General features: G+C 48.6%; 3 protein-coding genes across 3 annotated transcripts in view; 1 reads left to right on the top strand and 2 right to left on the bottom strand.

The window, feature by feature from the left end:
- Positions 1 to 20489, bottom strand: strn3 (striatin, calmodulin binding protein 3). The gene is made up of 16 exons (XM_083924412.1): positions 20020 to 20489; positions 12601 to 12704; positions 12424 to 12497; positions 12265 to 12343; positions 11516 to 11677; positions 11290 to 11428; positions 10912 to 11047; positions 9325 to 9464; positions 9063 to 9241; positions 7648 to 7695; positions 7426 to 7547; positions 6935 to 7102; positions 5991 to 6131; positions 4451 to 4558; positions 3990 to 4076; positions 1 to 3811 (listed from the first exon to the last, which is right to left on the bottom strand). Exons 1-16 carry the CDS (start codon positions 20281 to 20283, stop codon positions 3642 to 3644), a joined length of 2121 nt encoding a protein of 706 aa, XP_083780538.1. The 5' UTR covers positions 20284 to 20489; the 3' UTR covers positions 1 to 3641.
- Positions 20490 to 21797: 1308 nt separating this feature from the next.
- Positions 21798 to 24377, top strand: ap4s1 (adaptor related protein complex 4 subunit sigma 1). The gene is made up of 6 exons (XM_083924809.1): positions 21798 to 22034; positions 22872 to 23085; positions 23170 to 23256; positions 23590 to 23658; positions 23957 to 23968; positions 24129 to 24377. The coding sequence occupies exons 2-6, from the start codon at positions 22948 to 22950 to the stop codon at positions 24255 to 24257; spliced, it is 435 nt and encodes a 144-aa protein (XP_083780935.1). The 5' UTR covers positions 21798 to 22034; positions 22872 to 22947; the 3' UTR covers positions 24258 to 24377.
- Positions 24378 to 25062: 685 nt separating this feature from the next.
- hectd1 (HECT domain containing 1) overlaps positions 25063 to 26020 on the bottom strand; it is a 34836-nt gene continuing 33878 nt past the window's right edge. Inside the window, 1 exon segment of the mRNA XM_083923776.1 lies at positions 25063 to 25905. Within this exon segment, the coding sequence (XP_083779902.1) occupies positions 25768 to 25905 (138 nt within the window). The 3' untranslated portion in view covers positions 25063 to 25767.

The raw sequence follows: 26020 nt of genomic DNA, 5'->3' as shown, positions 1-26020 counted from the left end.
CTCTGTACAGGTACACCATTTAATAGTTATTATAGACATTTTATTTACATTTCAACAGTTGTTTTCTATGTGGTACAATCTTTAAAATCTGCTGTTTCAGAAACCGAGAAAACAAAAACTTACAAAACTCATCAAAACTCGCAAACGCATCAGAACTTTGTTTTTCCACTTTTCTGGAAGACTAGAAAAAATACTTTATTGTATTAATCATGCATTACACAAACAGAAGAGTCGTAGTGACGCGCGGCTCAAAGAAAAATAAAGATCTGTGGTCGACCAACGGGAGAGGAGAGGGCCGGCGCCGTCGGCCAATCAGGGGGCAGCGTTTGGTTCTAGAACCCGCCCCAGGAGGCGTCTGATTGGGCCGTTTCCCCTGGAGCTCAGATGAGAATGAAAAGAATTCAAAGGTTTAAATAATGTGACGACTCCTCGTTGACGCTGTGACGAAGAAAAGTTCTGGACGTGAAGAGAAAAGTCACACAGTGATATGATGAAGAGGAGGAAGAGGAGGAGGAGGAGGAGGAGGGGGAGCGGCGCCGCGTCCTGACTGAGACCGCGGTGCGTTCAGGTACCAGGACTCCTGGAAAACTTCAGGTGCGATTGTCGTGAAACTCGGTGGACGAGTGCAGCCGCGGAGGGACGCGTACGGGTCAGGACTCGAATCACGGCGCGGACACGGATTATTCTCCAGTAGGAGACGCGGAGGTCTGCGGCGTAGGTCACACACACGCACGCACGCACGCACGCACGCACGCACGCACGCACGCACGCACGCACGCACGCACGCACGCACGCACGCTCACGGGCCCATCAAACACGTCAGGAAGTGCGTTCACAGCGAAGATGAAGCTTTTTTTATTGAACTCATTCTGATAAAGAATGTTAAATAAAAGTATGTGAAACAACAACACGGTCATTTTTTACTCGTTAACAAGTAAAAATACTGAAAATTCTCGTTTTATTAAAAACTTTAACGCAAAAGATTTCACATGATCTGAGTTACTTCTGTTTAGACGAGGTCGTTACGGCCAAAAGCTACTTCCTGTTCAGACTGAACCAGACCGAACCAGGCTGAACCAGACCGAACCAGGCTGAACCAGACTGAACCAGGCTGAACCAGACTGAACCAGACTGAACCAGACTGAACCAGGCTGAACCAGACTGAACCAGACTGAACCAGGCTGAACCAGACTGAACCAGGCTGAACCAGACAGAACCAGACTGAACCAGGCTGAACCAGACTAAACCAGACTGAACCAGGCTGAACCAGGCTGAACCAGACCGAACCAGGCCGAACCAGGCTGAACCAGACTGAACCAGGCTGAACCAGACCGAACCAGACTAAACCAGGCTGAACCAGGCTGAACCAGACTGAACCAGACTAAACCAGACTGAACCAGGCTGAACCAGACTGAACCAGACTAAACCAGACTGAACCAGACCGAACCAGACTGAACCAGACTGAACCAGACTAAAAACCGGACTGAACCAGACTAAACCAGGCTGAACCAGACTAAACCAGACTGAACCAGACTGAACCAGACTGAACCAGACCGAACCAGGCTGAACCAGACTGAACCAGACCGAACCAGACTGAACCAGACTAAACCAGACTGAACCAGACTAAACCAGACTGAACCAGACTGAACCAGACTAAACCAGACTAAACCAGACTGAACCAGACTGAACCAGGCTGAACCAGACCGAACCAGGCTGAAGCTGTTACAGGAAACACGTCTCCGTGTGCCGGTCAGAACGCGCTGCGTCACCTGTGAACTCTGGCGTCTCTGTATCAGCAGAACTCAGCAGCAGTGATCACGGAACGACCGCGGCTTTAAAACTCTGACTCCGAACCAAACGTGATTTGTGATTCAGCGAACACATCGTGCACCAAAGCGCACGTGTCCGAGTGTCACTTTAACTCCGCACCTTCATCTCTGGAAGTTTGGTGTTGCTGCTGCAGTACCGCCCTCGGCCTGAACCCACACTGATGCAGCGACGGGGGCGCCGTTTCACCAAAACACAAAAGAGGAAAACTAGAAAACTCAGTTATTCTGTTGGTTTGAATCGTTGTCAAAGATGTTTTTAATATAAATACGACGCTGACGGACGGACGGACGCTGACGGACGGACGGACGGACGGAGCTCCTCCTCCTGCTTCAGGGCTTCGGGGGAAGTGACGACCCACAATCCTCCTTGGTGGCGTCGCAGAGACGTTTCCACGTTTATAAAAACGATTATAAAAACTAGATTTATTTTACACAGACAGAAAACGTCCACACGTAACCACGGTAACGCCGTCACTGCTCCCGTCAGCGCAGACGTCCGATCGCCTCGCAGCCCGGGGGTTCGAACCCCGACGCGCTCGTTCGTGGTGACGTTCGGTTTCTTTGACGCCTTAAAAAAAAAAAAAAAAACGGTAAAAAAGTCCAAACCTGAAACTTCAGATTTAAGGTTAAAAAACTTAAATACGACAAAAACCTCCGACGTTCACAAACGAGTCACTTCCTGTTGAAACTGCAGCGACGGCGTTCAGTCAAACCGGCGTTTTCACCTTCAGTCGCGTCGCCGACGAGACGAGGACGAAAAAGGCCCTGCAATGCATTCTGGGTCTTTTTTCCCCTCTGTGGTCGTTTCAGGAAAGGCAGGACGTGCTGCCTTCAGGGTCAGTCGTTTGCGTTGTAATTGTGAGCAGCCGAGCGGAGAAAAACGTCAAGAATGAGCGTGTGGATTTGTGGCCGCTAAGATCCGACGACAGAATGGCGAGCGGCTGCAAACACGCCGCTTTGACTCAACCGTTCACGTGTTTGCGTTCACACGTTTTAACGCACACTTACGCAGAAACGGCGCCGTCAGGAAATGTCTGAAACGTTTCTCCTCTTGTCCGCGGAGGAAACAGATTTAGTGTAAACGCTGTGACTCGTGGCGGTGGAGCTGGCGCCGCCGCTCTCCCCACGCCGTGGCGGAGCTAACCGTCGTCTCAGCGCGCTTGTCTGACGTCGCTGTTTTTGGTGTGGGTTTTTTTTTTTCACGCTTTGTTAAAATGTCGTTTTGCTGATTCAACCGTCTGTTTGATAAAAAGCTCTGCACGCAGCACGCAGCACGCCGTACGCAGCACGCCGTACGCAGCACGCCGTACGCAGCACGCCGTACGCAGCACGCCGTACGCAGCACGCCGTACGCAGCACGCCACACAAGACTCGTTTTCTCGCTCTTTGATTGTGAAACGACACAGAAGCCTACAAACCGTCTCGATGTGGCGGCGTCTCCGGAGCAGAGGGGGCGTTCTGCTTTAAGTGCGTCGAGGTTCGACTAGTGTTAACACGAGGGGAGGGGGAGGGGCTTCATGTAGTGTCGTTGTGACGTCATGGTGACGGGGGGATGACATCACAGACGGGTGAGCTGCTCAGTGTCTTCAGTCAGTCGGAGGGAGACGACCTGTGTGTGTGTGTGTGTGTGTGTGTGTGTGTGTGTGTGTGTGTGTCCTCCAGTCTCTCGTTCATATATAATCTGTGTTCAGACCTGAAAACCGTTTGTGTTTGAACAAACCAGCCTCTCTCTCTCTCTCTCTCTGTCTGTCTGTCTGTCTCTGTGGGTGTCTCTCGCCCCCCCGCGGTTCTTCTTCTCCTCTTCCTCCTCGTCTACACGTAGACCCTGGCGAGGGCGTCGGCGCCGGCGGAGGCGATGTAGGCCTTGGAGGGGTGGAAGGCCACGTCGTAGATGGCCTCCTCGCTCTTCTTGCGGTGAGCCGTGATCTCCTGAACGCACGTTTTACTGTCGAGGTTCCACAGACGCAGAGAACAGTCGTGACCTGAGAGGGGGGAGGGAGGAGAGGGGGAGAGAGAGAGAGGATGAGAAACGAAGAGAGACAGAGAGAGGAGTAGTTATTATGACAGGAAGTGAGGTCAGGAAGTGAGGTCAATAAGTGAGGTCAGGAAGTGTGAACAGGAAGTGTGAACAGGAAGTTAGGACAGGAAGTTAGGACTTACTTCCTGACATCAGGTAGATCCCGTTTGGATCCACAGCCAGACTGGTGACTGCGTCCAGGTGAGCCACCATCGCATGGATCACTTTACCTGCAGACAGACAGACAGGAGCATGAGAGACAGACAGACAGGAGCATGAGAGACAGACAGGCAGGAGCATGAGAGACAGAGAGACAGGAGCATGAGAGACAGACAGGCAGGAGCATGAGAGACAGACAGGAGCAAGACAGACAGACAGGCAGGAGCAAGAGAGACAGACAGGAGCATGAGAGACAGACAGACAGGAGCATGAGAGACAGACAGGAGCATGAGAGACAGACAGACACACACACACACACACACACAGACACACACAGACACACAGACACACACACACGTGCAGACAGACGTGCAGACAGACACACACACACACACAGACACACACACACACACACACGTGCAGACAGACAGATGTGCAGACAGACCTGACTTGTTGTCGTAGAACTTGATGTGTCGGTCTTCGTGGGCAGTGATGGTCACAGGAAGCGTGGGATGACTCACCACTTTGTTAATGTGATGGGACCCTGGGCCGGCTGAGAGGAGGAGAAGAAGAGGGGGATTAGAGGAGGAGAAGAAGAGGAGGGGGGTTAGAGGAGGAGGAGGAGGAGAGGGGGGTTAGAGGAGGAGAAGAAGAGGGGGATTAGAGGAGGAAGAGGAGGGGGGTTAGAGGAGGAGAAGGAGGAGAAGAGGGGTTAGAGGAGGAGGAGGAGAGGAGGGGGGTTAGAGGAGGAGGAGAAGAAGAGGGGGATTAGAGGAGGAGGAGAAGAGGAGGGGGATTAGAGGAGGAAGAGGAGGGGGGTTAGAGGAGGAGAAGGAGGAGAAGAGGGGTTAGAGGAGGAGGAGGAGAGGAGGGGGGTTAGAGGAGGAGGAGAAGAAGAGGGGGATTAGAGGAGGAGGAGAAGAGGAGGGGGATTAGAGGAGGAGGAGAAGGGGTTAGAGGAGGAGGAGAAGAAGAGGGGGATTAGAGGAGGAGGAGGAGAGGAGGGGGGTTAGAGGAGGAGGAGAAGAAGAGGGGGATTAGAGGAGGAGGTGAAGAGGAGGGGGATTAGAGGAGGAGGAGAAGAGGAGGGGGATTAGAGGAGGAGGAGAAGAGGGGGATTAGAGGAGGAAGAGAAGAGGAGGGGGATTAGAGGAGGAGGAGGAGGAGGGGGGGGTTAGAGGAGGAGGAGAAGAGGGGGGTTAGAGGAGGAGGAGGAGAAGAAGAGGGTTAGAGGAGGAGGAGGAGAAGAGGGGGATTAGAGGAGGAGGAGGAGAAGAGGGGGATTAGAGGAGGAGGTGAAGAAGAAGAGGGAGGTTAGAGGAGGAGGAGGAGAAGAAGAGGGGGGTTAGAGGAGGAGGAGGGGGGGATTAGAGGAGGAGGAGAAGAAGAGGAGGATTAGAGGAGGAGGTGAAGAAGAGGGGGGTTAGAGGAGGAGGAGAAGAAGAGAGGGATTAGAGGAGGAGGTGAAGAAGAAGAGGGGGGTTAGAGGAGGAGGAGGAGAAGAAGAGAGGGATTAGAGGAGGAGGAGGAGAGGGGGGTTAGAGGAGGAGGAGAAGAGGGGGATTAGAGGAGGAGGAGAAGAAGAAGAGGGGGGTTAGAGGAGGAGGAGGAGGAGAAGAAGAGAGGGATTAGAGGAGGAAAAGGAGAGGGGGGTTAGAGGAGGAGGTGAAGAAGAGAGGGGTTAGAGGAGGAGGAGAAGAAGAAGAGGGGGGTTAAAGGAGGAGAAGAAGAAGAGGGGGATTAGAGGAGGAGGAGGAGAAGAAGAGGGGGGTTAGAGGAGGAGGTGAAGAAGAAGAGGGGGGTTAGAGGAGGAGGAGAAGAAGAAGAGGGGGGTTAAAAGTGGAGAAGAAGAAGAGGGGGATTAGAGGAGGAAGAGGAGAAGAAGAAGAGGGGGATTAAAGGAGGAAGAGGAGAAGAAGAAGAGGGGGTTAGAGGAAGAGGAGAAGAAGGTAACTCGTGCCCCTCGTGTGTTGTTTGTGTCTTACTTCCTTCTCCCTGGCCCTTCAGCACCAGTGCATTCTGGGAGGTCTCCAGGTCGTACACCACCACGTCTCCGCTGTTGAAGGACGCCACCATGTGGGCGGGGTCACACCCGTTAAAGTCCACCGACGTGGGGACGCCGTTCTCTGCAACACACACACACACACACACACACACACACACACACACACACACACACACACACACACACACACACACACACACACACACACACACACACACACACACACACACACACACACACACACACACACACACACACACACACACACACACACACACACACACACACACACACACACACACACACACACACACACACACACACACACACACACACACACACACACACACACACACACACACACACACACACGAGACCAGGGTCAGCTGCTGCTCCTGTGGTGCCCTGCGGGGGGCGTGGAGCGTCTCCTCCAGGGAGAACGCCCCACGCCATCCAGGGAGAACGCTCCACGCCATCCAGGGAGAACGCCCCACGCCATCCAGGGAGAACGCCCCACGCCATCCAGGGGGGACGCTCCACGCCCTCGGGGGGAAGACGCCCTCCCGTCTCACGCTCCACGCCTGCTCGTCTCACGCCACGCACCCTCTCGTCTCACCCCCCCCCCGTCTCACAGCACGCACCCTCCCGTCTCACGCCCCATTCTCATGCCCTCTTAAGTCACGCCCCACGCCGTCTCGTGTCCTCACGCCCTCTCGTTTCACCCCCCAAGCCGTCTTATCTCGCGCCACAAGCCCTCATGTCTCGCGCCCCACGCCCTCTCGTCACACGCCCCACGCCCTCTCGTGTCACGCCCCACGCCCTCTCGTGTCACGCCCCACGCCCTCTCGTGTCACGCCCCACGCCCTCTCGTGTCACGCCCCACGCCGTCTCGTGTCACCGCCCCACGCCCTCTCGTGTCCTCACCTTGGTTTGTGTTGAAAGTGCTGATGCAGGGGTTCTTCTCCGTCGGGTTCCACAGTTTCACCGTTCCGTCGGCGGAGCAGGACAGGAGGCGGTTCTTGATGCCGCTGTACGCCAATCCCCACACAGCGTCCGTGTGTCCCAACCACGACCCCGCCAGGACGCTGGGATCTGATTGGACGTTGGGTTAAAAGAGGAGGAGTCCATTAAAGTACAGGTCAGATTTGTTCTGTACTTCTGACCGAAGTGTGTGTCTCTCTGTGTGTGTGTGTGTGTGTGTGTGTGTGTGTGCGTGCGTGTGTGTGCGTGTGTGTGTGTGTGTGTGTGTCTCTGTGTGTGTGTGTGTGTGCGTGTGTCTCTGTGTGTGTGTGTGTGTGTGTGCGTGCGTGTGTGTGTCTCTGTGTGCGTGTGTGTGTGTGTGTGTGCGTGCGTGCGTGCGTGTGTGTGAGTGTGTAGGTGTGTGTGTGTATGTGTGTACATGTGTGTGTGTGTACCGTAGGTATCGTAGGGGTCGACGTTGGAGCTGGGGATGTTCCACCACTGGATGGTGGAGTCGATGCCTCCGCTGAAACACTGCTCACCGCTGGACGTCATCGCCAACGACAACACTGGACCACTGCAGAGAGAACGGACGGGTCAGCTGAGAGTGTGTGTGTGTGTGTGTGCGTGTGTGTGTGCGTGTGTGTGTGTGTGTGCGTGTGTGTGTGGATACGTACACATGGGCTCTGAATGTATAGACGGGCTCCACATCAAAAGAGGCACTTCTGTAAAAGACAAAGAGACAGAAATAAGTTTACAGGACATCACCCGTCTGTTCAGTGACCTAACACCCTTTCAAAATAAGAGTTCCGGGTCCAAACGCTCCGTTGAAACAAAACAGAACCAAACGTCCGAACATGTGAACGATCAGGATCAGCTCTTTGATCAGTTTGACTCTTTTTCATCCAGAAGAAAGAGGAAAAAAATCAAATATGATGTTTTTAAAAACTCACATCTGTTCAAACAACGGGGAACACGAGGCTCCGACAGGAAGTCTTATTTTGAAAGGGTGTTTCAGCCGTGGAGCTGAGCAGCGGCTGCTCTTCATCGGTTTTCTTCTTATTCTTACTAATAAAGTCAAATCAGAGTCAAATCAGGTGCTTTATAAACGTACAGAGCGCTGTGTTCATCCGTGTGGACGCTCACACCGTTATCTGACACATTACGTGTGTGTGTGTGTGTGTGTGTGTGTGTGTGTGTGTGTGTGTGTGTGTGTGTGTTTATGTTTGAAGTCGACTGTGAGGAGGAAATGAGATGCAAATACTGACGGATCTGTGGGGGATTTTCTCCGGTGCGTGTAACTGCAGCGGGGATTAGAGCCGTGTCTCAGCCTGAGGTGATGCTTCAGTGTGTTTAGTCCGTTTTGTATTTTTTAAACATGATAACATTTGTTATGTGACAGAACGCGTCGGGTGTCGGCTCAGCTCATGTTGAACCTCCACCGAGGTGCAACGAACAAAACAGAGGTTTGCTGTTATTTTCAGCAGCATTAGTGGTTAAAAAAGACCTTTGAATGCCTTCACCGTGCTGCCCCGAGCTAACCACTGTTAGCCACGTCCGGCTGTTAGCATCTCTCCTGATTTCTACCTTAATAAAAACTGTCTCCATGGTTACTGAGGATTAAAGTGCAGAAAAAGACCCTGGAGGATTTTACGAGTTTAACGGCGCCCTCCCACTGTGCCTCCGTCCCGTGCCCCGTGCTTTAGGGTCCTTGTCCCCCCCTCCAGGCCCGTTTGTACTCACACTACCTGGGCCACAGGAAATTACCTCAGAACCGCCGTAGGCCTCGTACACGTGCGCGTGCTCGTACATGTACAAACGTGCTTTACTAAAGCCCATCTCTCCCAAACGGGCCGTGGACGGCAAGCGTGCCGCTCCTAGACGTGGTACGGTTGCACTCACACTGGTCAAAGGAACCAGACTTTAGCCGTGACACGTGCTGGGGCACGGGACGGAGGCACAGTGGGAGGGCGCCCTAACTTGTACATAAGTTGACGTTGTGAATCATACGGTCCCCATTATGATGTTCATATAAAACATATATCTTTAAAGAGGTGGCGTCATCAGTGTCATGGCGAGGTGTGGGACGTACTTTTTGGCAGGGACGGTCTTGGTGAGGTTCCACAGTTTGAGCGTGTGGTCCTCGGACACGGTGACCAGACAGGGCTCCACGGGGTGGAAGGCCAGCGCTCGCACGCCGTCAAAGTGGCTCCGCAGCGTGTACTTGGGGTTCCACGTCTTCCTGAACGAAGACTCCTTATTGGACGGCAGCTGAGGGCAATAACAGAAGACAGGTAACGTGATGTGAAGCGCCAGTGAAGGCGTCCCATGGTGCATCTGTGTCGGTGTCTCACCTCGTAGCTGTAGTCGGTTTCGTCGTTGGTGACGGTGAGGTCGGCGAGGTCGCCCAAACCCAGCACGCTCTCCAACACGTCGTCTGTCCCCCCCAACAGGAAGGACTTCCCCCCGCCGGGAGGAAACGGGAGCGGCTCCGCTGCAGAGACAGCATCACCACGCATTAGGACGGGAATTATCTTTACTACTTTAATACAAATCACAACCGTTCAAATGTTTGTTTCTGACGCATTAATCAGAAACAAATAAATATAAGAACCGCAGCCTCATCAATAATGAAACGCAATCAACATTCAAACATTCTAACGCAACATAGCAGCATAGCAGACAGTAGCATAGCAGACAGTAGCATAGCATACAGTAGCATAGCATAGAGAAGCATAGCATAGAGTAGCATAGCATAGCACAGATCTGCGTAGAATAGCATACTGTAACGTACCGTAACGTAGCATAGAGTTACGTAACGTAGCATAGAGTAAAAGTAGCGTAACATAGCATAGCGTAACATAGCATAGCTTGACATAGCACAGAGTAACGTAGCGTAACATAGCATAGCTTGACATAGCATAGAGTAATGTAGCGTAACATAGCATAGAGTAACGTAGCGTAACATAGCATAGGGTAGCGTAGCAGCTGTTTGTGACCCAACATATCTTTTCCTCTAAAGGTCTGTTTCTGTTTGGGTCGGACCGAACATGACCGCCTGTCTCACCCCACTCTGTCCCCGTGTGTCTCAGCCCACTCTGTCCCCGTGTGTCTCAGCCCACTCTGTCCCCGTGTGTCTCACCCCACTCTGTCCCCGTGTGTCTCACCCCACTCTGTCCCCGTGTGTCTCACCCCACTCTGTCCCCGTGTGTCTCACCCCACTCTGTCCCCGTGTGTCTCACCCCACTCTGTCCCCGTGCCTCACCCCACTCTGTCCCCGCCTGTCTCACCCCACTCTGTCCCCGCCTGTCTCACCCCACTCTGTCCCCGCCTGTCTCACCCCACTCTGTCCCCGCGTGTCTCACCCCACTCTATCCCCGCGTGTCTCACCCCACACTGTCTGGCCCGCGTGTCTCAACCCACTCTGTCCCGCGTGTCTCAGCCCACTCTGTCCCGCGTGTCTCAGCCCACTCTGTCCCGCGTGTCTCAGCCCACTCTGTCCCGCGTGTCTCAGCCCACTCTGTCCCGCGTGTCTCACCCCACTCTGTCCCACGTGTCTCACCCCACTCTGTCCCGCGTGTCTCACCCCACTCTGTCCCGCGTGTCTCACCCCACTCTGTCCCGCGTGTCTCACCCCACTCTGTCCCGCGTGTCTCACCCCACTCTGTCCCACATGTCTCACCCCACTCTGTCCCACTGTGTCTCACCCCACTCTGTCCCGCGTGTCTCACCCCACTCTGTCCCACATGTCTCACCCCACTCTGTCACGTGTGTCTCACCCCACTCTGTCCCGCGTGTCTCACCCCACTCTGTCCCCTGTGTCTCACCCCACTCTGTCCCCTGTGTCTCACCCCACTCTGTCCCGTGTCTCACCCCACTCTGTCCCGTGTCTCACCCCACTCTGTCCCGTGTCTCACCCCACTCTGTCCCCTGTGTCTCACCCCACTCCGTCCCGTCTCCGGAGCTCCGAGCTTCGCCCGCTCCCTCTCCGTCCTCCGCCGTCACCAGGAAGTCAAACTCCTTCAGAGCCTCCTCCGTGTCGGCGTCGTCCTCCGACGCCAAGCCCTCGTTCCCCACCTGCAGGGGGAGGAGACGAAGGTGAATCAGGGAGGGAGGAGGAATCAGGGAGGGAGGAAGGAAAGGAGGGAGGAAGTAAGGGAGGAGGGACTAAGGAGGGAGGGAGTAAGGATGGAGGGAGTAAGGAGGAGAGAGTAAGGAGGGAGGGAGTAAGGAGGGAGGGAGTAAGGAGGGGAGAGTAAGGAGGGAGGGAGTAAGGAGGGAGGGAGTAAGGAGGGAGGGAGTAAGGAGGGAGGGAGCACCTTGGTCTTGTGTTTCCTGGGGCGCTGGTGTTTGTCGGTGCTGATGTCGTCCATCAGGTCTCCCTCCTCATCCTCCTCTTCATCACTGTCCTCTGTGTTCTCCAGGAAGTTAAAGGTCTCCAGGACGTCTCCTGGACTCCTGCACACACACACACACACACACCAGGGGTCAGAGGTCACACCTGTGTGTGTGTGTGTGTGTGTGTATCTCCGTGTGTGTGTTTACCTCTTGCTGTCCCTGCGGCGCTCCGTCCCGTTGATCAGCTGCTGCAGGTTCTTGTTCTCCACAGAACCGTTCTGTTCGGAGCCCGACAGGCCGAGCAGAGAGCGGACCCTCTGGGTACGGACGTCCAGGATGGTGTCTGTGTAGCCCACCTCCTGCAGGTACCTGCACACACACACACACACACACACAGACACGTTATATCATTAGTATTTTATTCATTCATTCATCTTCAGCCTCTTCCTCCTGGACTGTGGGAGGAAACCGTAGAACTCGGAGAAAACCCACGCAGACACGGGGACAACATGCAAACTCCACACAGAAGGGCCCCAGCAGGGATTCAAACCAGGAACTCTCTCGCTGTGTCAGCCCGTCCTCTGCCGTTCTTACTGTCGGAGCAGCTGGCGTCCTTGCTTCCAGGTGAGTTGACTGTTATTATTATAATAGTGTTATTATATTATTATTATTATTGTTGTTGTTGTTGTTGTTGTTCTTACTGTCGGAGCAGCTGGCGTCCTTGCTTCCAGGTGAGTTGACTGTTGTTGTTATTATTATATTAGTGTTATTATATCATTATTATTGTTATTATTATAATAGTATTGTTATATTATTATATTATTGTTGTTGTTGTTGTGGTTCTTACTGTCGGAGCAGCTGGCGTCCTTGCTTCCAGGTGAGTTGACTGTTGTTATTGTTGTATTAGTGTATTATATTATTATTATTATTATTATTGTTGTTGTTGTTGTTCTTACTGTCGGAGCAGCTGCCGTCCTTGCTTCCAGGTGAGTTGACTGTTGGCAGGAACCGCAGAAACCTCAGAGTCTTTGGCGTCTGGACACAGAAAACACGGTTACAGCACGTCATACTACCCAGAATGCACTGCAGCCGGCGTCCAGCGCTCACACACGTACCTGAGTCAAAGCTGGGCATCTTCACCTCCCCCTGACTCAGCTCCGTCCCATATTTTAACTTGTGGTATTTTGCTCTGAGGAGGAAACGACGTTAAAAGAAAGCAGCGTGTTTTTATGTTGTTGTTGTTGTTTTTAATGTTGTTTATTGTTTGTTGTTTACATGTTGTTGTTTCTTACCTTTCTTGTTTTAAAGCGTATTCTAACATCTTTATTCTTCGCACCAGGTCGTTCTTCAGGTTCTCCTGACCTTTCCTCTCGCCCTGCAGGAACGCTATCCTCGCCTGCAGACAGACAGACGGGCAGAGAGACGGGCAGAGAGACAGACAGGCAGAGAGAGAGAGACAGACGTTTAGTTCATGAACAGAATCATGATTCCATCTTTTCTGGAGTTTAAACATTTAAACTTTTATTAATTTTTTCTGAACGGACAAAACAGAAACTGTCTCACTGTCACCTGTCTCACTGTTCGTCCTCCTGTCTCACTGTTCGTCCCCCTGTCTCACTGTCACCTGTCTCACTGTTCGTCCTCCTGTCTCACTGTCACCTGTCTCACTGTTCGTCCTCCTGTCTCACTGTCCGTCCTCCTGTCTCACTGTCCGTCCTCCTGTCTCACTGTTCGTCCTCCTGTCTCACTGTCACCTGTCTCACTGTCCGTCCTCCTGTCTCACTGTTCGTCCTCCTGTCTCACTGTCCGTCCTCCTGTCTCACTGTCCGTCCTCCTGTCTCACTGTTCGTCCTCCTGTCTCACTGTTCGTCCTCCTGTCTCACTGTTCGTCCTCCTGTCTCACTGTCACCTGTCTCACTGTTCGTCCTCCTGTCTCACTGTTCGTCCTCCTGTCTCACTGTCACCTGTCTCACTGTCACCTGTCTCACTGTTCGTCCTCCTGTCTCACTGTCACCTGTCTCACTGTTCGTCCTCCTGTCTCACTGTTCGTCCTCCTGTCTCACTGTTCGTCCTCCTGTCTCACTGTTCGTCCTCCTGTCTCACTGTTAGTCCTCCTGTCTCACTGTCACCTGTCTCACTGTCCGTCCTCCTGTCTCACTGTCACCTGTCTGTCTGTGAGCAGCTGCTCCTGAAACCCAACCCTGATGAAGGTCAAGGAGTTATTTATTCACACACACACTCATACACACACACACGCGCACTCACTCTCACACACACACACACACACGTGCACACACACACACACACACGCTCGCTCTGATTGGACGGTTCTGTGATTGACAGCCACAGCTCCACAGCCCCCCCACCCAACATACCAGAACACATACGTGTGTGTGTGTGTGTGTGTCCTTAGCGTGTGTGTGTCTTTAGTGTGTGTGTGTGTGTGTGTGTGTCTTTAGTGTGTGTGTGTGTGTGTCACTGTAAACAAGCGTCTGAAGCACGTTCAGTATCTGACGAGACGTTAATTAAAGGAACATTCCTCCAATGAAAACGCTGCATCACAGTGATGTCACTGACACACACACACACACACACACACTAATGACACGCACACACACACTTGATATTTATATTAATAAACTCTTATTTCGTGATTATCGAGTTTGTCCTCTGGTGTTTCATCACTTCCTGTTTTATGTTTCATCACTTCCTGTTTTATTCTTCTATGAATCTTTTATTGTTTGTAATTTTATATTAAAGTATAAAAATATTCATAAAGTTTGATTTGTGCTCAGACTTTAAGAACATTTAGGAGTAAAACGTTGACGCACACACGTGAACATCCACCTGTCCCATTTTCTCCACAGGTCTTTGAACTCATCACGAGAGTTTAATGGAAACAAACAGACGCCGGGTTCACACGGCGCCGCCCGCCCAGAGCACCTGGCGAGCGTGAATCAAGCGCTCCCCGGGGCGCCGCAGTGAGGTCAGAGCGAGGGTGTGTGTGTGTGTGTGTGTGATGAAGAAGGTGATGAAGAGCACAGGTCAAGTGAGCTCACTGGCCCAGATTTACCAGGATGACAGATCAGGAGAGACGGGGCGGGGGGGGGGGGGGGGGGGGGGTCATTCCTCTGAACAACTGCGACACACACACACACACACACACACACACACACACACACACACACACACACTTCAAACAGCAAAGAAACAAATAAAAACCTCCACAATCATCTAAAATATGTTTAGACGAAAAAGAAAAAGGTCATCATGTTGCTTTAAATGGTCTTTGAGTGTGTGTGTGTGTGTGTGTGTGTGTGTGTGTGAGTGAGTGAGTCTGTGTGTCTCTCTGTGTGCCTGTGTGTGTGTGTGTGTGTGTGTGTGTGTGTGTGTGTGGAGTTATTTGGGGCCGGTCTACTTTTAGCGTCGGGCTGGGACCGGGCTGTCAGAGCAGGGCCCCGTAGGCCAGGACGCCTAATTACAGCGCGCCGTGCCCGTCCGGCTCTCTTCACCAAAACATGGGGTTACCGCGGCGACGCCCCCGCGCTCTCCAGGTACACGGCGACCTTTGACCTCCTGGCCTTTCACGCTGGGCCCAGCAGCCCACCCGGGTTAAAGAAGCAGACGTCCTGCCTGTGTTCTTTAAACACAAATACAGTGTTACGTGTCGACGTTTCCCACCGCACGTGAACGCAGCTTCATCTGAAGTGTCCCTTTAACTGAAACAGGAAGTGAGGCCGATGCCCCAACGGCGCCCACCGCCCCCTTTAAAGTCAGGTTAATTTGATTTAAGTGTGTTTTGTGAACAGCAGGAGTCATTGAAGGATCCAAACACTCAATCGCCGCCATTTTGTCTACGTAGAGGAAGAGGCGGGACTAATGCTGCGTTCAAACGTCGAGGGAGGTCGTGACTTTTGGACGTCAAACTCAGAAAAGTGCACACAAATACCTCCAAACAGGACGTCACCACGATAAGTCGGAGAATGACGACGGCGGCACCGTGGAGAACATGTCGTTGTATTCTCTTAGCATATATATAAATATATATATAAACACAATTCATGACGGGGAAAACGAAACTGAAACTCATTCATCCCCCCCCCCGGGGAAGCACTGTCCATCTGCATCGTGCTTTAGCGTTAAAACTTAGTAATTTTGCATCTTTTTAAAGTCATTTTGCTGAAGTTTTGCCGACCATTAAAGTGTCGGATTAAACAGCGACTGGCACGTGAACAAAAGAAGATTCAGGAACGACGCTGCAGCGGAAACAGGAAAACACGGATGAACACAAACTTCTGAAAACAAAACAACAATAAAATGATCGACTCTTCAAACTCCATCACAACAAACTGTGTTTTTAAAACGATGAGTCAAAAGAATCACCGTTCACTCCTTTCACAGTGTCTGTGTGTGTGTGTGTGTCTGTTTCTGTGTGTGTGTGTGTGTGTGTGTGTGTGTGTGTGTGTGAGTCTGTGTCTCTGTGTGTGTGTGTGTGTGTGTGTGTGTGTGTCTGTGAGTCTGTGTCTCTGCGTGTGTGTGTGTCCGTGTCTCTGTATGTGTGTCTGTTTGTGTGTATGTGTGTGTGTATGTGTGTGTGTGCGTGTGTGTGTCCGTGTCTCTGTTTGTGCGTGTGTCTCTGTGTGTGTGTGTGTGTCTGTGTGTGTGTGTGTGTGTGTGTGTGTGTCTGTGTGTGTGTGTGTGTGTCACAGATTAGGCAAATTAGACCAACAGCGGATTAAAAAAGCGTCTGTGATGTTTGAGACGGGACAGCGGCGCAGTCACCGTGGGGCGTTCACTGTCGTGGGACATTAGACGCACTGACGGATGTTTTTTTTACTGCTTCAGGACTAAATGTTCGTTGGAGCGGCCGGAGAATCAGCTGTTGGAAAAACAAGAAAACAAACAAACAGACGCTGAGATCTGATCATTAAACGAGCTGAGGAACCACAGGAAACGGAGCGCAGACGCGTTAAAAATGCTCCCAGAGGGGTCGAGACCCGTCCTCTGACCCCTGAAGAGGAGATTTTCTACTCTGTTAGAATGAAAATGCTCTTGAACGCCTGATGAACTTTGTTTTCTTTACACAAAAACGCTGTAAAACCTAAATCTTTCCTCCTGAACTGAGCTCTGAGCTCAAACCTGAGAGTCAAACCTGAGTCATGGGGAAAAGTTTCCCTGTTCGAACCCTCGAGTGTTTATTTATTCATCCATTTCGTCCGTTTTTCTTATTGAATTGTGTTTTTCTGGACTTTATATGTGATTATTTATTAATTACGTCACTAATGTCATGTTAATTGTTTACCAGGGCCCTTTGAGCAGAAGCCGGAGTGAAACAGTGACTCGTGACTTCTGTCCTCTCTCGTCTCTCAGCGTCAAATCCAACGCTCCGCACGCTGCTGCTCTTCTTCTTCTGTGGTTTCTGAACCCTCTCTCCCTAAGCTCCGCCCCGTTGTTGTTGTCATGGTTACAGTGGTTAAATCTGTGTTTAAATCAGCGTCTCTCTCACCATCATCAGGGCATCAGGATAAAAATCAGCCGACACAGAAGATGACGACGCAAACTGCACACACGGACCTGCTGCTACACATCGTTCTGCACTTTTATTATTATTTTTATTAATATTATTACGGTTGTATTGTTTTGTTGTTACTAAAGCACTTAACTAATTGTGTCTTTGTCTAGTCTAAGCGTTAGAAAGTGAGAAACGCAGGTTCGATTCCCTGTTTGTCTTTGTTCACGTGAAGAATTCACAATAAATCTGATTTTAACTTTAAATTTTTCTGCTGTGAAAAAGAGAAACGCGTGAGTTCAGCAGAGAACGGACGGAGAAGTTTGAGTTTGTGTCTGAAGAGTTTCTCGTGACGCACGTTTGAAAACGATCCGCGGAGGTTTGACGCAGAGGTGAAGAGAGTTTCCAGAAGATTCTGTCCGATGATGTTCAAAAAAACTAAACCTCAGAGGGACGAGGAGTACAAAAGTGTGTGTGTGTGTGTGTGTGTGTGTGTGTGTCTGTGGGGTCAGGCTAAAGCACGGGGCTGTGAACGTTAACAGGCGCCTGCACCTTTGTTGTGTGTGTTTGCTTGTTATCAGGAACTCTGAGGGCGTCATGCTGAAGGCATCCAACAAGTCAGAGCAGAGCAGAGAGTGTGTGCAGAGACCCTGTCACTCACACACACACAGACAGACACAGATACACACACACACACACCGCAGGGTGTGTTCGCACAAACACACTTCCTCCAACACGCACAAATTTCACAGCGCTGATGTTTCCAGCGTGGATTCTGAGAAAAACTCAAACCAGAAGATAAATCAACAAATCTGATCTGATCCTGTTGAACGAAGCGTTTACTGATCTTCATTAAACAAAACAGAGATAATTTCTGGGACGTAGAAAAAAGAAGGAGGGACCATGCACGGACATTTCAAACAATGGCGGTGAAAGGTTCACGTTGGTGTGATGCGGAGGTGGAGTGTTTACTGCAGATTTGGTCGATGAAAAGATTCAAAAACAGTCGACAAGACGCACAAAAACTCAGAGGTCTACGGAAAGATCTGGAAACAAAGCCACGCATCGCCATGACGTCATCAATGCGTGTGATGTGTTACGGCGTGATGACGTATAGGCAGCAAGAAGCATTCTCCGAGGCCCAGGTAGTGTGAGTACAAACGGGCCTGGAGGGGGGGACAAGGACCCTAAAGCACGGGGCACGGGACGGAGGAACAGTGGGAGGGCGCTCTAACCTGTGACGGAGGAACAGTGGGAGGGCGCCCTGAGTCCGCTTATTTGTACATTTTATTTTCTAGGTATCTTTTATATTACTGCTCTGATGTGTGTGTGTGTGTGTGTGTATGTGTGTGTGTGTGTGTGTGTGTGTGTGTGTGTGTGTGTGTGTGTGTGTGTGTGTGTGTGTGTGTGTGTGTGTGTGTGTGTGTGTGTGTGTGTGTGTGTGTGTGTGTGTGTGTGTGTGTGTGTTTTCCTCGACGTTCACAATCCTGAGGAAACTCCGTCTGAACAGGAAGTGACTGAACATCAACAGATATTCTGCAGACGCTCTCATTCAGACGGATTAGTTTTTATTTTTATATTAATTTAGTGACTCCAGAAAAGTTCCTGACCTGCAGCGTTCAGACCGGACTGACACCTCTGGAGATTCACTGTGTTCTCCATTAATAACAAAGGGAAATGAAATCTGGTCTTTTCTAACTTTATTTAATATTGTTCCGTCTGCAGCAGCGTCTGAGGACATGAAGGTACTCAAACACTAAATATAAATGCTTTATATTGTCGTTGTTGAACATAAATGTTCATATTTACGTCTGTAAATGATAAAGTAGATATAAAATACTTCAACATTTACAGATCATTCACCTGTTTAGTGTCCGACCCAAAATATTTCTGTGATTCAAAATGTTAGAAAAGACGTGACACCATGTCACTGCCATATGTAGCTGTTTAAAACACGTTATTAACCTTTTACCAACTGTTATTAAACTTTATGAACTGTTATTAAACTTTTATTAACGTTATTAAAGGTTATAAAAAGTTATTAATGGTTATAAGCAGGTTGTATGAGTGTGCTGCGTTCAGGTGATCCTCGGACACCGTAAACACAACTAATGTTATTGTAAACAACAATTATGAATACACCTAAACACGACTCAAGTCTCAATGAATAAAACATTTAAATAAATACATAAATACATACATAAATTAATACAGGAATAAACAGATAAACGGACCTCATTCACACACGGACACAAATACATAAATATCGTAGCAACAGATTCAGGAAATCTCTCCATCACTGATTATTATTATAATAATAATAATAACAATAATATATATATATATATATAATAACTCTCTCAGCTCTGCCTGACAGAACTCTGCTCTCTCTGCTGTTTTGCTGTATATATTATTGTTTATAGTTGATAACACACTGTGCGCTGTATAAAGACACTGTGTATATGTTGGATTCTGTGTTTGTTCGGTAAAAAGTTTTTTATTTTCTTTAACTAAATCATTTCACAGTCTGGGATCATTAAAGTGAAGCATTTTATACTTCTATTCTTATTATTCATGCATATATTAATGTAATAATTTATAAAGTTATTCCTGTATTTATTTATTTAAACAAACATAAATTTATCTTTGTATTTATTGACTTCAGCATTGATTTATTTCTGTATTTATTTATTTATTAATAACTGTAATTACTGAGCCTGAAGTGATGTTTGGTCAGAACTTAATAATAAACGTGTGAGTGAAAATGACTCATCACAGGTTTATTTATGATATTTTATTTGTTTTAAATGTTTTGTCAGAATCATTTTTATGTTTTTATGAAACTGTTAAAAATAAAACTGGTTAAAAAAAAGAGAAATAAACAAAAGTTCCGGTTCTGACAGCGCCGTGAAGTCTGGAGCTAACGGCTAACTAGCTGCTAATGCTAACGGGAGCAGCGGCGCATTCCCGTGCTAACCTGTTAGCCACATTAGCCGGCTAGGTTACAAACATTCCGGTTCACCGGGAACGTTAACGGCGATTTGACGTCACAGCGGTTTTTAAAACCACACCACCGGGAGGAAAATCTAACGGGGAAGATCACCGGTGCACGTGTTTATTCACACCGATACCGGGGCAGCGAGTGTTGTTGTTGTTGTTGCTAAGTGTGCTAAGCTAGGTGTGCTAAGCTAGGTGTGCTAACCTGCAGCTCGGCCCGCTCCACCTCCCAGTGCGCCCGCTCCATCTCGAACCGGGCCCACTCGTGCTGGATGTAGTGGAGGATGCCGGGGATGGTGTACTGCTGCTGCTGCTGCTGCTGCTGCCGGGGCATCTCGTCCGGTTGGTGCGGCACCATGATCCCCCCACCTCCACCTCCGAGCGGCGGATTAGCGCTGCTGTTGCTCCCCGGCAGCTGCTGCTGCTGTCTCGGGGCCGCTGCTCCGCCTCCTCCGGGCTGCTCATCCATGTTTGTTTTTTATTGAAGTAGAAGAAAAGTCTCAGGTCCGGTGAAAGGTTCCCGTCCCCCCCCCCGAACTGAAGCCCGAGAGTCCGCTCCGTGTGTGGCTCCGCCGCGGTGAGAGAGGCTGGCTGCCCCCGGAGGGTGCGCTGACTGCGGCTGTGGCGGAGGCGGTGTTCGTGTGTGGCTCTAACCGGCCGCCATTACTGCTCTCTCTCTCCCTGGACCCGATGATGACGGAGGGAGAACCCGGCCGCGCTGCATGACGGGAAACAGCCATCCTGACGTGTGGCGTTCAGGACGCAGGGATAAAGTGGGAAATATAACAACTGGAAGTGAATACGTTCAGATAAACCGATACATGCTGTTTTTTTTAATATTTCTGTACATCTGCTGTTTTTTTTAAATCATATTTGTAATAAAAAACAAGTTTAAAGAAAAGGTAAAAACAAATAAAAACACATTTAAAAAGTAAAAAAGCTCCCGTTTGGGTTATTTTCCTGAATTAATTGAAATTGTATTTAAAATCTCTGAAACTTATAAAACGGGAAAAACACAATATTTATATATTGAAGCCTAAAATACTTTACCACCAATTTAGATAATTACATTTATAATTGCTGCTGCTTCCTTATATTATATATATTCATGTTTGTTTACACTATTGTAAATGTTTGTTGACATAATTAAGGAAGAGCAGAAGTTTAAATTTAAATTAATTCAGAAAAAGAATCAAAAAGAGTCTCAATGAATCTCAGTGCCCCGAAAACTGTGATGGATGGGAAAAAAATGAAAAATATGTGTCAATGAATACATTAATATTTGAAATATACAGACATATACAGGAACACATGCTTATAATTACCCTGGACACGCGGTTAAAGATGAGATGGTTTTGTTATTTCTCTTTATATTTCCACATCATTGTTTTGTTTTTACAGATTTATTCTTTTGTTTTGTGTCACTTTTACGTCTCCATACTTTTGTTCCCAACTTTACACAGTTTAACAAACATTATTAAGTCAGATTTCATATAAACATCTGTAACAACATTTCATGTTTTAGTCACAATAAAGTTTGAATAAAAGCAAAAACATTTAGCAAAGTTTTGGACTTGAATGCCACATTAAACTGTAATAACTCAGCTGAATGCAGAAATGTGATTTTGTTATTTGAACATGAGGAAAATAATATTGAATCTGTTGTTAACTTGATCTTAAATGGTGAATTGTTTTTATTTTTTTAATTTATTCACACAGATGTAAACAAAAACTTTCCCCACTTAATCACTTTTCCAAAAAAAAAAAATTGATTCTTGAAAATGTATCTAAAAATATGATTCATAATAAAATAATCTATTCATAGAATATTAGTAATTCATATTTATATAAATGTCCATAATAAAGTTTGGAATAAAAGCAAAAACTGTCTGAAATGTGAGTGGAACTCTGAAATCCGACTTTATCATTTGTGTCCTGAACGCACCATCTGTGGGCTTTACTGCGCATGCGTCAGAGATGCTAACAGCTGTGGCTAGCTTCCCGGCGCTAACGACACTAACTGACGTTTGTTTCACGTTAATTTGACTTTAAACTTCAGTTTGAACGTGAATTCGTTAACGCGGGAGTTTTTTAACGGCTCCGTTTGTAAAACACCGTTTAAGAGAAGCCGGTGTGGTGACGGCGCTCACTTAGCTTCAGTTTAGCCGAAAGCTAACAGCTAACAGCTAACAGCTAACGTCTAACAGCTAACGGCTAACGGTGAGTTTAAGACACAGTTACGGTTTTAACGGAGACGCGGCGCCGTTAACTCCGAGTTTAAACGCCGTTAAAACGGGAATTAACGGTTACACGAGTGTGCTGCGTTCAGGTGATCCTCGGACACTTTGGTATTGTAAACAACTATGTAAACAACTGAACATGGTTAAAGTCTCAATGAATACAACTTTAAAATAAATAAATACATAAATAACTAAATATAAAAATCCATAAATAGAAGAATAAATAAATAATTAAGTGCATGAATAAATAAAAATGAAGACACACAGGAATAAATAAATGGAAACTCATTAACACAGACACATAATTTACATAAATAAATAAATGTATAAAATAGTTTTAATTTTAATTGATTTCATTAATTCATTCATTTATCCGTTTATTGATGCATATATGTTTGTTTACCTGTATTTATTTCAGCATTTATTTGTTCATACATTTAGTTTTGTATTAATTAATTTATACATTTATTAATGTATTTATTTATTGACAGAAAGTCTTTGTCAAACCCGTCAAAATATTTAAAAATATTAATTCAGACTAAACATGTTTTTTATGAAACGCCCGTGGGTGGATTATTATTAAAAATATAAATTTAATAAATATTTATATTTTATTTGCTGATGTTTGTGTTTTTTAACGTCAGCAAAACGTTGAATTAACGTTTTTACACTAAATAATAAAATAGTTCTTCCTCTTTAGTTCAGACTCTTTCGTCATATTTTAGATTTCAGTGATTTCTTATTTCATTCCCGTCCGTTTTGCTCTCAGACGTTGTTTTGACACATGAATAAATTCCGATCTTCTGTTTCCTGACAGTTTTGCGGCGTCTCGTGTAAAAGGATGGTTTGACGCGTACGTGGCGCCCTCTGCCGCGCGTCAGGACGACCTCAGGATGATCAAGTTCGTGCTGATGGTGAACCGCCAGGGTCAGACCCGGCTGTCCCGGTATTACCAACCCGTGGAGCTGAGCCGGCGAGCCGCGCTGGAGGCCGACGCCGTCCGCTGCTGCCTGAGCCGCAAGAAGGACCAGGTGTCCGTCTGTCCTTGAACTACACACGCCGTTGAACCTGAACACGGTGGCGTGCTCCTTTAACTTCCTCTCTTTTCCCCCCAGTGCTCCTTCGTGGACTACAAAGACTTCAAACTGGTTTACCGTCAGTACGCCGCGCTCTACATCGTGGTCGGCGTCTCAGACAGCGAGGTGAGGAACGCCGTTCACACGAGAACCGCTCAAACTCAACGCTGCGCTCCCATTGGTCCTCAGCAGAGTACGTGTCACGTGTGAAGCTGATTGGACGAAGGGTTCTTCAGAGACATGAAGGACAAACAGACGGATTCTTTGCGTTCGTCACCACTTCCTGTTTGGATCAAACAAACAGGAAGTGGTGGAGTTTAAAGAACCTGGTCTTTTATTTAAATGTCACTTTGTGGTGGAAATGTTTTAAAATAAGCACAAATATCCTGTTTGTCTCCTGCAGATTTCCTTTTCTCCAGCTGAACTTCTGATTTGCGTTTGTGCGTTTGTTCTCCACAGAACGAACTCTCCGTCTACGAGCTGGTTCATAACTTCGTGGAGGTTTTGGACAAATACTTCAGCCGGGTGGTGAGTTCACGTCTCAGCTCTCACTGCGTCACGACTCAAAGCAAGGGTTATTTTTATATAAAGGGTTTTTCAGAGTTTTAAAATAAAGAACTTACGTTTTAACGCTGAACTTCAGGGGAAATCTCAAAGCGCGGCTCGTCTCTTTAGTCCGACTCCTTTTTTCACTTGATTCAGTTTCATCAAATAAATTCAACATGATGCAAATTTAGTTACTACGGCAACTAACTGTCAGGCTAACGGGCTAACTAACTATCAGGCTAACGGGCTAACTGTCAGTTTTCTGTCTTTGTCCCAACAGAGTGAACTGGACGTATCCTTTAACCAATCACAGTGGCCGTCTGTGAGCCCCACTTCCTGTGTGCGAGCCCCACTTCCTGTGTGTGAGCCCCACTTCCTGTGTGTGAGCTCCACTTCCTGTCAGACATGAACGTGTTTCTCTGTAGTTGTTTCTTTGACTCCGTTGTCTTCAGATCATGTTCAACCTGGAGCGCGTCCACATCGTCCTGGACGAGATGATCCAGAACGGACACGTGGTGGAGACCAACAAGAGCCGCGTCCTGGCGCCGCTCACCGCCCTCGACAAGATGGCCGACGGCTGAGAGGCCGCGCCACAGAACTGAAGCAGAAACCCAACCTAACATGCTAGTTAGCATCACCGTCCTCTACATGTTGAATCTTTATTAAAGTTTTATTTTTTATAATAAACTCACGGGCGTTTATATTTAGTCTGAATGAAGATTTAAATGTTTGACTTCCTGTCCCGCTGTGTTTCCATGGTAGCAGCCAATAGCGTTGGGCGTTGCTGGTTGCCAGGGTTGCCTGTTGTTGGGTGCAGCTACTGTAGGCTGGCACTGGGTGAAATGGAGTTGGCCAATCGTGCAGCTGCTTGGGAGCCTCAGTGAAGGGGGCGTTCTTTGTCCCAGCAGCTGAGTGAGCGGAGACGGGCAACAACCAGAGTCACTATAGGCCGAGCATTCACTCCATGGACTGAGAGAAAGGAGAGGAACGCCATTCAAACGCACGCCCACATGGCTACGCTGCTCCTGGATGCTAACATCACTTTCATCTGCACTTAGCTGGAACGGCTAACGCTAACGGCTAACGCTAACTGTCAGTCAAACTCCTCTAATCCTTGTTTTGATGCTGTGATTTTCTGGAGGGGACGGGTTCAAACAGGCTCAAACAGACTCCGGTCTCCTGGAGCTACTGGGCCGGGTCTGACCAACCTGGCAACCCCACTGCTGGACTTCTTTTTTGTTGTTGGGACGATCTGGAGACTCTAGATGGAGCTGTTCTGATCGTTCTACACGTTCAAACTTTAATTTAATCTAATTCTAACTGTTTCGAGGAGAAACAACAGAATGTAATGATGATGAAAGTCGTCCACAGACCACAGGACGCGTCTTTTCTTCATACTTTGCAAACATTTTAATGATTATTTTTTTGGAGCATACACATTTGAAAATATCTGTTTACCTCAAACTGCAACTTGAGTTAAATAAATGTTTATAATAATATACAAAGAAAATACAAGAGGGAGCGCCGAGCTGTTCTCTGTGCCTCGCACACACGGCCACTGTTTTCCTCTCCGGAGCTTCGTTAAGTAAAAGAACACCAAATGCACTCTGACCTTTGACCTCTAACGGCCAATCAGGAACGACCTGGAAAAGTGTCGCACGCACGGAAACGAAAACGCAAAGAAAGAACTAAAGAGAAGCATGATTGTTGAAGGAGGAGGAACCGAGAAACAGAAGCTACGAGTCAAAACCAGGCACTAGACTGAGGAGGAGGGTCCGCACACACACACACACACACACACACCTGACACACACACACACACACACACCTGACACACACACACGCACACACACACCTGACACACACGCGGGGGGTGAGGGAGGCGCGGGGTTGAGCATGTGGAGCTTTTCTTTCATTTTATTCTGCGACATAAATCCTCCTCGTCCTCCAGCATCAGTCAGTCAGTCGGCTGCTTCCGATTGGCCGGCTGATCTGTCAGTCACGCGGCGGGCGGGGCAACGGCGGTGGTGGTGGTGGCGGCGGCGGAGAGACGGACTCGAGGAGCATGCTCAGTGTGGTGCAGGTCGGAGGTCAGTTGAGGTGGAAGCCCTTCTCCATGGTGGCGGCCAGCAGACGCTCTCTCATGATGTCCTCAGAGGAATACTCGGGCAGCTTCAGGTAGTGCACGCACGTGTTCACCGACGGGTAACTGGAGTCTGTGGCGTCCACCTGCACACACACACACACACACACGTTTGAGTGACAGTGGAGAAAGGGGCAACACCCACCCACACACACAGAAAACACGCAAACATAGACTCCGACATCTCTACATCGATCCTTT

Source organism: Echiichthys vipera (assembly GCF_963691815.1).
Source record: "Echiichthys vipera genome assembly, chromosome: 12".
NCBI classification, from domain to species: Eukaryota; Metazoa; Chordata; class Actinopteri; order Perciformes; family Trachinidae; genus Echiichthys; species Echiichthys vipera.
The sequence above is the reverse complement of the archived record's forward strand: the minus strand, read 5'-3'. Positions and strand labels throughout refer to the sequence as shown.